Genomic DNA, 15100 nt, shown 5'->3' on the forward strand with positions numbered 1-15100 from the left:
CCGGTTTTGTGCACACCCCTACTGTGGAGGTGTCCAGGACCTCCAATTATAGGATTAGATTCGATCACTTTCAGTTTGTGACTCTTGAGGATCCAGACATGCTGCTTTGGACTGTACATCCTACACCCTGTTCTCTTGACTCTTGTCCAATGGCTTATTTCATCTGGTAAATGCATTATCAGAGAGGGTCTGGTATATATTAGAAATGCTTCTTGATGGAGGGTAGGATGCCACCTTGTCTTAAAGAGGCTATTATTAGACCTTACTTGAAGAAACCTGCATTGGATTCCTCAGAATTAGCTAATTACATACCTGTTTTAAATCTTTCATAACTGGGCAAGGTGACTGAGTGGGTTGTGGCCTCTCAATTCCAGACAGTTTTGGATGAGGCAGAGTATCCAGACCCATTTCAAATTGGCTTTTGAGCGGGCTATGGGGTTGAGACTGCCTTGGTTTACCGAATGGATGATATTCAATTGGCTATTGACAGAGGGACTGTGAATCTACTGATCCATTTGGATCTCTGGTGTCTTTCAATACCATCAGCCATGGTATCTTTCTGGGTTGCCTGAGGGAGATGGGATTGGGAGGTACTGTTTTACACTGGTTCTGTTCCTATCTCTCTGGTAGATTCCATATGGTGTCGCTTGGAGACTGCTGCTCCAAGCAATAGCAATTCCAAAAGGCTCCATACTGTCTCCAACGCTCTTTAACATTTACATGTAACCGCTGGTAGCGATCATCAGGAGGTTTGGTGCAGTGTGTTATCAATACACTGATGACACCCAAATCTATTTCTCCATATTGACCTCATCAGAAAATGGAATAACTTCCCTAAATGCCTGAATTCCCTAAATTAGGAAATAACTTTCCTAATGAAAGGGGGTATATAAATTTAACAATAAATAAAAATAAATAAATTTTTAAAAGACCCTCAAGACATGCCTGTTTTCTCAGGCTTTTAACTAAAATTAATCTTAAACTGTTTAATTGTTTTTATCCAATGAAATTGTTTTAACAGCAGCATAGATGTGGTTATATGCAGAAAGAGATGTGCCTGAGCAGAGACTATCTACAAAATGGGGGAATGAGCTCTGTGCTCATGTGAAACACTCTTTGCTACTGAAGGATGCTCTGTCCTCATGTGGAGGATTTTTCATAATTACAGCTTGCACAGAGTTCTCTATAGGTATTAGAATTCCACAGAAATTTATAGCGTAGCCATTGACTATAAAGACATAGGTGTGAGAGAATATAATATATGCTTTGAAAAAGATTGCATCCTACATTGCAATCAAAACTCAGCACACAGAGAAAATAGACCAATGCAATGGACAGAAAGATAAATCGACAAGATAAATTGGAGTTCTAGGCATGTGCATTTGTTTTTGGAATGAAAAGGTATGGATATGAATGGGCCCCATTTGTATTTATTTTCTTTCCTGCCAAAATGAACCTACCATGCTATGAATAAAAATGAACTACCAAGTGCTGCCATTTGTTTTCATTTTCTTCTTCTTCTTCTTCTTCATCATCATTATCATAGCAATGGGAATCCAAAGCAAAGTTAGTCATGACTAAGTCCCACTGAAATTAACAGGAGTCAAATTAACTATGAGTAACGTGTGTCATTGATTTCAATGGTGCTTAGTCATCATTAATTATTCTGAATGTTGCCCACTATAATCCTCCTTCCATTTTGTTCAATAATAATTCATTGAGGAGCATTATTGTTAAGAAATGGCCATTGTCACATTGTTCAGAGGCAGCTGTGCCCTGGAACTCAGATCCAGAACTAACAGCTGAAGTAAAGCTATATTATTTGCTGTTCTTAATGGCAAAACTAAAAAATGATAAAACAAACAAACAAACCCCAAAATCAAATGAAAGCAGGAAGAAAAAATGTACACCTATATATAGTTCAAAGAGAAATGAAATTGTCACAGCTAAAATTGCCCAGTATCTAGCTTAAGTATATGGGATGCTTAGTCAGTCAGCCATTCAGAATACTCATTGGGACTATTACACAAATAATATATAGGAGGAATATCCTTTGACTAACAAGGAACAGAGTTCAGGGTGATATGAAATAGCATGGAGCTAAATTATCCACAAACACAAAGAGTAAAAGCAGGCACACATGCCAAGTTTTATATCTGACATAAGAAGGCTAATGCATACTTTGTCATTGCAAAACTGCACCTGTTCACACCAGGCATGAATCTGTTCCTAGATGCCTGAAGTAATAGCAGGCATCTAGGAACAGGGAAGAAAGAATGCAGTTTCTGCTGGCTTAACAAAAAGGAAAATCCTCTTACTATAACATCATTCTTTATACAGTACAGTACTGTAAATATACAGTTATGATATTTTTTATAACAACTGTGATCTTTGGATTTCATTAGAAAGTCACATTTAAGGACATCAGAACTACAGCTACACCTGAGCTTTTTAAAAGGCCACTTCATTCTAAAACAATGGATGACGTGTAAAAGGCCATGATATTTTGGTGTATACTTAGATGCACCCAGGCTGACGTCAAGGAAATTTAGATGTTTGAAAGTTACATTAAAGAAAAAGAATGGTTTTCATCTACTAAAATTAGTTCAGAAGCCTCCAGCTTCTTCCCAATTATTCTGAACACTATAAATTAATGTGAATGCATTCTGTTCTTTCATGGGAACAGCTGAAATTGTGAATCTAGTTTACCTTATTTAGAACTTTAAGTAGTAAACCAATTGTTTTGGGACAAGTACTTATAAAGGAATACTTGTAAAACAGAAGTCTCTGCTAAGGAGGTCTGAAAATAGCTGAATTTTTACATTTTTGGTGCCATGTGAAGATTTCACACATGAAAAGAAGTTCAGAAGACCGATTCTCAAGAAGGGACGTGCACAGAAATAGTACTGTCAGTTTGGTTCAAATCCAGACTGGATTCGAACTGACTTGGCCCAGTCCAGTTCCGGTCGAACTGGGTCCAGCTCAGTTCAACCCTTGAGCTGGGCCGAACCGGCTGGGATATACTTGTGAGGGTAATCTTTGAGGATTCCCCTTTACAAGTGAAGGGGGAATCCCTCAACCTCCCTAAAGGCGCCGGGGTGGGTGGGTAGTGAAAGCAGCCTATGTACCTTTAGTGAAGGCAGTGGGATAGGCGGTGGCATGGGGGCTCCTCCAAGCTCCTACTGGCCTCCCAAATGACAGCACGGGTCGGCTGAGGCCTGGTTCGGGCTCCTGGGTGCACTTTCTATCACTAACCTACCCCGGTGCACTTTGGGAGGCTTATCGATGCCCCTTTTATTTGTAAATGGGAATCCTCAAGGATTCCCCATTAAAAGCATACCTGAGCCGGTCTGCGAGCTGCTTCTTCGAATTGGGGGCCAATCCAGTTTGAACTAGGACTGGCTCAACTGGGTCGGCTCGATGTTGAGCCTGGCTCAAAACAAGCCAGCTTGCACATCCCTATTCTCAAGTATTCCAATGCCTCATCTTCTGTTTGACATGGTGATTCAAGCAGCTTTGGAAAAACAGCAACTGATTCAGCTTTTCTGCAGCTAATGAAGTTAAAATTCCCCCACTTGCTTCACTGCTGAAGACAGCAGGAAGTGGGGGGAGGTTGCATAGTGCAAGCAGAAACAGCTGAGATTTGTATTAAGTTTATTCCTGATTGCAACAATAACCTGGCAGATCAGACTGCTTTACTACTTACTAATTGATTAGAGACTATCTGTGACATATTGTAATCTGCAAACACATCAATTACTGGGCCAAGTGTATAAAATTTCACAGAACAAAAAAATCTGCTCAGGATGTGCTGCCTTCCCCCCATCAAATATTCAAAAAACAAGTGAGTTCTGCATTTTCCAGCAATCTGAAAAGTTCAAAAGGTCCAAAGAAGCAGCACTTTATACAAGTATGAACCATATAATATACAAGAAAAATATATACCAGAAAATATACCAGAATATACAGGCCTTAAGGCCTGTTGGCATAATGTGCATACAGAATGCACAGTGGGGCTGCATCTTATCCTCCCACCACTACATCTATGAATTCAGTGTGACATCTAAATAGGATGGAAACATGTACATTGCTACATACATCTATCTGATTATACACTATAGGGATGTGTGAATCGATTTGGGTACAAAAGGATTTTTACCCAAATCTGGCTGATTTGTAGACAGAACAAATCACCCCTGTGCTCAATTGCTTGGGTCAATCAATCAAGTGATTTGGGTACAAAACAAATCATCCCAGATTCGGACCCCAAAAATTCAGAGATTTGGACCTCCATTTTGTGGCCAAAGTGGGCTGCGTGGTAGTGTCCAATGGGTGGAAGTTACCACCCAGATTTCAAAGAAGTTGGGCAAAGGAGTGATTTTTTAAAAAAGTTGGCACGTCTTTAAGCTTTTTCTTATAGGGAATAATGGAGATTTCAGCATCCTTATAGCTCCACATGGGGGGTGCAATTCAATTTGGGTACAAATTGAATAAAATAATTGATTCATGCACATCTCTAATACACAACCCTAGTCTCTCCAAACATAGATCTGGCCATTGCAAGTGGGGGCAAGGATATCTTGAAAGACATACACCTTGAAATACTAAGTAAAAGGAGGGAATTTGTTTTTCTGACACAAAAACTACAACAGGAAGATATAAAATATAGTTAGAGTATCCAATTTAGACTTAATGTGTTCATTAAGTCAGGGCAAGTATAATGAAAACTTTGTTAGCAGATGAACATTTACTAAAAGTTCTAGAGGTGACTTTCCAAGAGGCAGCGCCATGACATACTAAAGAACCTAAAATAGGGAATGAACTGTTCTTTACACTAAATGTCAAAGACTTGAATTCACCAATTAAAGGGTGAAAGTATACTTATTTGTTACATAAAGAGAACATGGACATATTGAGGGCATGCACATGAGCAGCCCTACCCAGGTTTTCACAGCCCTTCCAGGGTAGGGCCGCTAGAGTGGAGTGTTGGGATTGCTCTCGATCCTGGCACTCTTAGCTGGGGTAGCCCAGGTTTTTTAAACAGGCTTATACAGAGGCAGAAGGAAGCAAGCACAAGCTTCTATTCTGGTCCCTGGTCATATGCAGCCCGAACATTCATACAGCCTGGTAGCTAGAGTGCCTGACAGCGGGGAAATCCCCCAGTGCACTCCATGTGCAGTTCATGATTAGATTTCTGGAGGCTGGGCTTCATTTCTCTGGCCTCCAGATTGCTGCACCACTCTCGCTTGTGTGGGCGCGTGAGTGACACGGCCAAAGAACAGCAATCGTTTGGAGTGAAGGTAGGTGTGATCTCCCCCAGCTCCACCCTGTGCACTCCCTGGACCCACCTACAGAGGCCACAAGAACAACCTTATTCTTTATCAGGAAACACACATTAGAAAAATGGAAGAACAATTTCTGACTCAGCAGAAACTAGGAGATGTTTTTGCATCTGGAAATTTAAGTAAATGAAGAAGAGTAGCCATCATTATAATACAAGGGTTGATGGAACCACAAGAAGTTATAAGATAAGGATGGAAGATACATATTATATTATATATTATAACAGGGTCGCTGATTGGAAGATTAGTAACATTTGTAAATGTATATGCTCCTAACACTAATCAATATCCTTTTATCTGGATTTGATGGAAGTAATAGAAAAAAGTCAAAATGCCATATAATAATGGGGGATGATCTAAATGTAGTTCAACATAAACATTTATGACAAGAGTAATATAAATGCTTCTACACCAAGACTTCATAAATCCTTTTTTAAAGGAATGGAAATTAATAATTTAACTAAAATTTGGATACATTATCCTAATTTAAGAGATTATACTTTCTTCTTTAACAGTCACTTTTCCTATTCTAGAATAGATGCCTTTTTCACCACTTCCGACTTATTAACAAGGGTTTCAGAAATAAAAATACTAATCACTACCTTTGCAGATCACACCCCTGCAAGTTTCAATGGAAACGTTCAGATAAGAATGAACAAAACTATTGGAAATTAAACATTTTTATGTTGAAAAATCAAGAGCTGTGTAGTCATGTTGAAACCACCTTGAAAGAATACTTTCAGCACATTACCACTAGAAATGTGCGCAAATCATATTCTATGATTTGATTCAAGCTCAATACCTGGTAGAACAGTCCTCCAAGGCAGGCTGACACGTTAAGTCCAGAGCGGAGGGCAGGTCTACCCACTGACCTCAATCAGTGGACCAGCTCTCTCTGGAAAAATGGGCCTCAAAATGGTGCTCAAATATCCCTTATCGATTTGGGTCTAATTGGGAATGATTCTCTTTAACCTTGAATTGAGAGTGATTTGAGGTCAAATCATTGAATCACCCCCGGTTTGACTTGAATCGATTTGAGGTTGAATCCAATTGTACATCTCCAATTACCACCTCTGAGGTCAACAGGGCAGTTATTTGGGATGTGGCCAAGTCATAGGTGCTATTATAAGAAAACAAGCTGAATTAATTTAGAAAAAAAGAGCAGAAGAAAACAAACTGATAACTTTAAAAGAAACTTTGGAGAGACATCAAGCACCACTGCTATTCTAAATTATGTAATCCCTTGGTCCTCTGCATTTCCCCACAAGTCTGGCCGCTGTTATTTTAACAGCCTCAGTGTTGTCATTGTCCTGATCTAGTGGCGGGTGGGGGACAGTGAGCTGGAAACTGCAAATGCTCACCAGCTCTTTGGTTCTGGTGGAGGCTGAAGAAAAGGCACACTCTTGGAAAAGCTCCTTCAGTAGCTGTATCTGTTCAGCATGGTAAGGAAGCAGCAACTGTGTATTTACTTTTTCAAATAAAAATGAAAAAGAAATGGAGTGGTCTTTGGTGAGTGAGGCAGAGCTGTGCTCTGAGTTTTTGAGAATGGTAAAAAAGAGCTTAAAAGAGAGGCAGAGCTCTACGGTTAAGGTTCTAATTCAACTTCCTTTTGTTAGACTGTGCTCTTATATTGGGAAAGGCAGCTCTGCATCCCTTTAATGGCCCTCCCTGGTGCTGCACACAGGACCACTCCGCACAGAGGCAAGCCACGTGAGTAGCTGCATGATGGGTGACTGAATGGAACTGTTGCTGCCTTCACAGTCTCTTCTGTATTTGGCAGACAGTTGTGCATCCATCACTCATGATTGTGTACTAGGGATGTGCAAACAGGTTCGACGCAGAATGTGTTTGATGTCGACCCAGTTCGGTTTGACTGTTCAAGGTCAAACTGAACCACCCCCTGTTTGGTCCAACCCACCGGGGGTCTGCAAATTTTTAAATATATATATATATATTATTTTTTCACACTTACCCCCTCCAGGAGAGTTGTTCCGAGGTGGCGATGTGTGTGTGTGTGTCTCTGCGGCGGTTCCCCCTCCCCCTGCTGACCTCCCTTATTTCAGAAATCGGCTGTTTGGCCACTCTTTGGCTGATTTTTGGCCTTTTCCCCTCAGCGCGGCGGCCAATAGGCCTCTGTGTGACCTGGGTCATGCCAGTAGGGGGAGGGAGGGCTGGCGGGGGAGCAGAACCTCTGCAGACCCCCCCCCCCCACCGCCTTGGACAACTCTCGGGGGGGGTGAGTATAAAAATACTTTTTTACACTTTAAATATTTTTTAATTTTTTAAAAACTCACGACCCACCTGGACTGAAGCAAACCAAACGGGGGGCGGGTTGAGGGGGTGCCAAACTGAACTGGCCCATTCTGTGTCCAATTTGGACTCAAACTGAACCAGCTAGTTCCATGCACACCCCTATTACACAGAGCTGGATATATACACTATATACCCCTATATACACACAGCTGGATATAATTCCTGCTTGAAAGTGATATCTATGCAAGAAATGTATCTTATGCGGCCAGCTTAAAGACAGACTCCTTCAAGAATGATATATGTTGAAAAAAAGGGAGAGGGGACATAAACTTTGAACAATGTTCGTATATATAAAAATCAAATAACGCCCACTCAACAATCAAGCTACTAGCTCTCTAGTTTTTCCTGTTGAAGTTGCAAGTTTTGTTCATTGTTAGGCACAGAGATATTTTCAAGTTCAATAATCTGGCTTTAACTACTGAACAGCTACTGTCACTAAACGACGAAGATAATTCAATAGAATGGAAGATATATACAGTAAATGAACATAAACTACTGGCTCTTGATTAAAGAAAGAACCCTACCTTTTATTTATTTAAAACATTTATGTTCTGCTTTTCCATTTCAATTTGAAATGTCCAAAGTAGTAACATCAAAGTTAATAAAAACCATCACATTATGAACACACAGACACACATAGGAGCTATTTTTTACCATCATACAACCTTAAGGATATATGATGTGCCCTCAATCAAGTCTTATGCCTTGTGATTCTGTTCTATAAAGATGAAGATGACAAACCTTGCTATCAATTTCACTGCTTCCTAGAGCAGACTGAATCACATAGAGCAATGCATCAGTAAGTCCATCACACTCTCTCATTCTTCTGCGGGCTTCTTCTCCTGCAGAGCTGACATTCCTAGAAGAAGAAAAAAACAGTGGTCATCGTCATCTCAGCACTGACCTTCATTTCTTACAAAATAAGTACCTCCTGTAGCTCATTACCTGTTATTAGCTTACCCTTGTACATAAAATGAACCAATAAGCTTTTTCCAAAAAAATAAATAAAATGAGAATTAGAAAATCACAACCTCAGATAATATTAGAAATGGGATAACATGAACACTAACTTCAAGAAGGCAAAGTAAGTATTAAAATGAAAATATTTTTGCAGCTCCTTTGTCAAAATCATGCTGTTCCCCCAGGTAAAATATAATATAAAATGCAAAACCAATTCTCTGGAGCAGTCCTCGTTGCTTTGTATCCCCGCAATTTCCCTTCATTTTACAATCCACTGCACAAGAAGGCTGCATCTCTCAGTAACATTTGGAGCAATTATTGACCTGAGAGTAGATTTGCTTTAAAAACTCCAGAAAACCATCTGATTTTCTTGAATGTCTTGACATATCAATATCAATAGCCCTCCATGTCAACCACCTAATCAGCACAGATTGGTGAGAGCAGTCCTCAAATCAACAGTAAGCAACCCAGGATCACACTGCTGTCAATCCAGCCACTTGCACCTTCCTTAAGGGATACCATCACCTTTAGTACTACAGTTACCAAGAGTTACATCTGACACAGTATCATCTGTACTTCCACCATTGTTTGTATTACAGAATGTAAATGTCCAGACTGCTACATGCAATACATGGGTAAAACACCCACAGACCTGAGGACATGCTTCAGGAACCACAAATTTGTCATCGTAATGAAGAAACTGGAACCTGTTACAAAATATTTTAATTCAGGCAACCATAGGTCTCAATGATGGAAATATTTCCTACTGAGTAACATACACATCATGAGATGCTGGACAAATGAGAAATATTTTGGATCTATAGACTCAAACCCTAATACTTCATGGATTAAATCTGGAGGATAATACATAAAACCATATTACATCCATCTGTAACATATGTCAATCATTCCTATCTTGTCACTTGCCCTGGAATGCTGCAAACACAGCATTCTTAACTGCTACTTTGTGAGCTTTATGTAATCCATACAACCCTTAAAAAAACCCATCTGTTGCTGATGAAGGTGTAAGCCAAAATGTTAATTAACATTTGGTTTCCTTTACTTGTATCTTTGTTGTGAGTCAGATTTTCGAGCAATACACACACACACACTCAAGAATAAATTTTTAGGTATATAAAGAAAATGTCTAAGTTGAAACCATGTTAAAGTTGTTATAGCTTAGAGTGACACACTGAAAACTATTCCCTATAGAAGTGGCTGGCTGTTTTTAATTGTTTTCATTTCCAGTCTATTTACAGATAATCAATCATTTTAAAGGAGTCAGGTTTGGACGGGACAGGTCACAATGTTTCTGAGGTATATGTGGGTATAAGCTGAGGAGAAGACAAAGCCAGAGGAGAGTGGGAGATACACTGGTGAATAAAAGATAGAAAATAGAGCTAGAAGGAAAAGTGGAAAGGCAGAAAAAGGCTGCCTCATACAAGGGATTCGAGGAGAATAGCAGCTGACAGCCTTCACGAGATTCCTGGTGGAACACAGGAGCCTGACCCTGAGGTTACACAGAAGCAAGTGTCCTTTGACAAGGAGTCTTCTTTGGCAAGGCTGACAACTAAGAGAGAAGTTGTTCAGGGAGAGGACCTAAATGAAAACTTCAACAAGCAAATAAAGACTTCAATGGTACCCCTGGCTGGGAACCCAGATGGTTTAGATTTCCAAGACGAACTGATACCAACAGTCAGTCTTCAGGATCACCTGCAGAGAGGCCTGATTACATCAGTGTCCCTATGAGCAGCGTTCCAAAGTTCATAGAGACGACTGGGGAAAGGGTTATGTATGGAAATAAAATCAAACCCAGCCCTTACAAACATCTCCTTCACATATATTGATTCATCTTATTTAATAATCCTTCTTATCATTTGATCATTAAGTTGAATAAGCAACAAATAGTATTAGTTGTTTAGCTCATTCTGGTTCTACCACATCTAAAGCCTGATACCACCACCAATGAAGGCGGGAAGGGATCAGATGATTCAGTACATAATTTAGTTTGGTGGGGGGCAGATAAAAAGGGGCAGATAATGGGAAGTCCTACGGGGGCTGTGTCTAGCAGGTCTCTTCCCCTAATCATGCCACAGTTTCGTGTTCCAATAGCACTACAATGAAGACAATTTACTGTACAATATGTAATTTCAAAATCTATAACAATCTGAGTGAGTCCTGTTCAGCGAAACAGGAATTAAAATATAACAGAGAAATTGAATCAGATGGTAACATATCCCTTCACATTTCCAGAACCTGCTGCATTACAATACTAAGTGGAACACAATGCTTAGCAGCAATTCTGTCCCCCTACATCTCATTGGGATTTTCAATGGCATCAAAAGATCTCCCTTATCACAAAAGTACTTCTGATGTAATACAAGGGACAACTTTTGTGCTTATCCCTGCATCCATCAGAGCACATATGCATAGCCAATTATCACCACTAAAGACCATAGCAAAAAGCATAAGTAATCACTTTTCAGGATGATCAGGCAAACTATTCATTAAAATGAAAAAAGTTTATACTCTCTCCCTATATAATCCTTGCCCATCATTTTCTCCTCCATGGCTTTGTTACAGCATTGAACCAAAAGTAGAATAATTCATCAGGATGCATGTTTGGTGGGAACATCTGAGGTCATGGGAGAGCTTGAGCTTCTCTCCTTTCTTCCTGTGACCCTACTTCAGGTTACTTTTTCGCTGTCACCACATGGATCTATCAGCTAGATCTGAGACTAAGCAACCTCTTCCCCCTCTTTGCTCTGCAGTAGCATGGGAAGAGGCTTCTCTTTTAGTGGGGTGGAAGAGGAAATATATATTTATAAATTAATAATAATAATAATAATAATAATAATAATATATTCTGTTCTATAGAGTAATATTAAACACATATAAATAACACATTTAACAACTCACACCAAACACAAACCATCACACTTCCCCACACCAGTCCAGGACAACTGGTCATATAAACAACTTCATTGATATTAGAAGCAGGACAAGCTGCAATTCAAAGGCTCCCCTCCCACAACTAGATTAATTTGGAGAACATTACTTATGCAAGGTTACACACACACACACACACACACACACACACACACACACACACACACACACACACTTTCTCTCTCCTACCAACTCAGTCATTTGAAAGAAGACAAAAGTTTTTTGGTGGTCAAGTCAGATCCTTGTTTTTGGCAGAGTACACAAAAAAGTGGAAACCTGTGGCTTTGGAGATTTACATCTTCTAATATGCAAAGATTTCTCTCTCTCACTGAAAAATAAATAAATGAAGCTGAGTAAGTAAGTAAGTCTGAATAAGTAAGGCTGCGTGTCACAAGAAGGCAGTAGCCAATACATCCAGGACAGCTAAAGGGTACTGACAGGATTCTGATATGCCAAAGACCTCCAGCTTGGAAGCTGATCTGCTCATAATGGAGCAGAATCTCTGAACTGAAAGAGAAAGCTCTGATAGTGATCGTGAGTAGACTCAGAAGAACAAGATAAGTCTTTTCTCACATAATCCTTTGGTTTTGTATTTTTCTTCTTGTTTGCCCAGGTTTGTAAACAAACCTGGGAAATTCCATTGACATAATTGTTCTTCACAGTAGCACAGCTGAAAATGAGGAAATAGATTTTTTTTGGTTGCAAAGATTTCAACTGCTCCCAAACTCACACAGTTTGGCAGCAGTAGTGGCTGGTGTGGGCGCCATGGGGGCAGGAGCGGTGAGAGGCACCTTTAAGAGTAAATTAATCGGCGCTTGCCTCTTCTCTCGCCACACCTGAACACTGCTTGGAGCAGCAGTGTGCAGCCCATCATCCTGGCCTTTGTGGAGCTGATCCCCTGCCAGGTGAGTGGCAGAGGCAATCCCCTGCCGCAGGGGGTGCTGGGCAGTGTGCTGCTGCTCCGAGCAGCATCCAGGTGCAGCAAGAGCAGAGGCAAGCACCAATTCATTTACCCTTAATGGTGCCCTCGTCACCCCTCTGGTGGCACCTGCACTGGCCGCTACCAACTAGCAGATGAGTGTTAATAAGCTCAAAGTCACACATATCAGAGAAATAAATTCTATGGGGTCTTAGGAAAAGGTTTACTGAAAACAGAAGTAGATGGCAATATCAAGTAGCGGGCAAGGCAAGTTATACAAATGACGAAGAAAAAATAATAAAAACCCAGGTTTAATAATGCCCTTACACTACACTATGGTGCAGCCACTGTTTTAAATATTGTGAGTCATTCTGGTACGAAAATAAAATTATCAGGAGGGATGCATCATCTTCCTTATGAAGAAGAAAAAGTTCGTCATCACTGCAGTGGCGCTATAAGAACAGCCCATTATCTCAAGCATACTAAAATTAAACTCCTGGCCAAATTAAGCTCTTTAGGTTGCAATCCTATGCACACTCACCTAGGACACAGCACAATTTACATTATAATTGAATAAAGAGCTGTAAGTTTGCAAGCCCCATTGATTAAAAGTGAAGAACATTTAGAGCACCTTCCTCTCACAAGGACAGTGTGAGCTGTGTTTTCAAAAAGCCTAACTATGACAGATTGTGCCATGTACATTTATTTACATAATGATCACCATATATTTAGTGGTCTTTTGTTGTCATAGGACTTGTCAATCAGTTTTCTGGTGGGCCACACATGACTTCAAGTCATCAAGTTTAGGTTGCATTTTGTCTTATTTAAAAAAAAATTATGGGCACAATTCAGCAAGGGTATGTTCTATAATTTCAATGGGACTTATTCAAACAAACATTTGCTGGATTGTGCTCAAAACCCAATTGTAAACCGCTATGAGACATTTGTGTTTGGCGGTATATAAATGATCTGAATGAATGAATGAATAAAAGAAGTCTCCAGATATTGACACTTTCCATTTAAATTCAAAACACTGTCTCTCCTTCTCATATTCTAGCAGTGGAATAGGATGAATATTCTCCAAGGTACAGCTGAGTTCTCAACCACCAGTTCCTCTGGGACAGCATGATCTCCAGGGATGCAATAGGTATGCCTAAAAATTTTGATGGGCTTTTGAGTAAATAAGTGTTATTTTTCCTGATATTTACACTCGGCAAAGTGAACATATGTGTTCAAACTCTCGGCTATTGATTTCCTCGAAAAGGCACAATGCAACTATAGAAACCATTATGCATTTGAAAACAGTTCTCTATTCTTGATCTTTCAATCAAATGGCCTTAGTTTTCATTAATTCAGCCACCCTTTTCATTCTGAAAGTATCAGTGCAATTAGCCTACCTAGTCAAGGACCTAGCAGGTGGCTTTTATCCCTGTGTTTCTGTGTGTCCAGCCTTCAAGCTAAATGTGAAGCCCTTAATGATTGTGTTGTGCAATTTGCAAGTCAATCAAATATCAGCATCTGAGTTTCTTTTTGGCTCAATTAAAACAGACCTTTCAGAGTGATATACATAGCTAGAACATAAAGGGATCTTAGTCTGCAGTAATGCCAAACCCTCAGGTTAATTGTGTCAAAGTATACTGTCGAAGCTGTTCTCATGTGCAGCCAAGACCAAGCTAAGACCATGCAGCACGGACACAGTAGCAGGCTCCTGGCCAGTGCTGGGGGATGGGGGGATCCTCAAAATGCACCATGTACTTGCACAGTGCATTATGGGATTGGGGGCCAGGACAACACATCCTCACCTCCTACCCTCTGAGCTGCAGGGGAAAGCCGGTGACCGACTGGGTGCGTGATCCGCACACCCAGCAAGGACTGATGGATCATCTGCAGGGAAGGTAGGTTTGAGCAGCCTTCTCTGCTGCCCACCCAGTAGCCCTCTCACGTAATCATGAGAAAGGGTTTATCATGTTAATGCAGCTAATGGGAAACACCCCTTAGACTTCCTTAAGGATGTGAGGGCTCTTTCATCCACAGCACAGGGTCTAGCAGATCATATGAATGGCAGGTAGTCTTCTTGCAGCCTCTGCTTTCCTCCCTGCAGCTGCCTGTGACCAATAAAGGGCTGGGCATATTTAAAAAGTGGAATCCAGGAAAAGGCTGAGGAATGGTAGCAGGAGTAGGAAATGTGTCTGTTAGCTCAGTTAGAAAGGATTCTTAATACATAAAAATGGGGAGAGCAGATGAACAGCATGAGCCTGTGCATTAATGTGCGATGCCTAGGTCTCCCAGCAGGTGTCCCTAATTCCTGAATGGCTTTATAAGTTCTTTATTGAGTGGGGCCTCCCCTATGATGAGACTGGAAACTCCCTAAAAATGTGGAGGGTGGGGTGGGGTGGGAAGGGGATGAAAGTGCAGGGGAATTAAGTGAGAGTAGCATTTTCATCCTTAAATAAAACACTGCAAATTAGAAAGGCACACAGAAACATAGGCTTAGAAACAATCTGGGAGCTCTTGAAGTCCAACCCTGTTCAGCATAAGGATTGTATAGATTAACGTCACACCTGATCTGTAAGTAATGGGCATGATTTAGCCCAAATTAAGCACATCTAAATACTAT

The 15100-nt window shown here is 40.5% G+C and overlaps 1 protein-coding gene across 6 annotated transcripts in view; it reads right to left on the bottom strand.

Moving 5' to 3' along the window:
• CTNND2 (catenin delta 2) overlaps nt 1-15100 on the bottom strand; it is a 924887-nt gene that overhangs the window by 150238 nt on the left and 759549 nt on the right. For all 6 annotated transcript variants that reach the window (XM_053242882.1, XM_053242877.1, XM_053242879.1 and 3 more), the window contains one exon: nt 8397-8514. In XM_053242882.1, coding sequence (XP_053098857.1) covers nt 8397-8514 — 118 coding nt within the window. The remainder of the gene's footprint in view (nt 1-8396; nt 8515-15100) is intronic.

This window comes from Hemicordylus capensis, chromosome 4 (genome assembly GCF_027244095.1).
Source record: "Hemicordylus capensis ecotype Gifberg chromosome 4, rHemCap1.1.pri, whole genome shotgun sequence".
NCBI classification, from domain to species: domain Eukaryota; kingdom Metazoa; phylum Chordata; class Lepidosauria; order Squamata; family Cordylidae; genus Hemicordylus; species Hemicordylus capensis.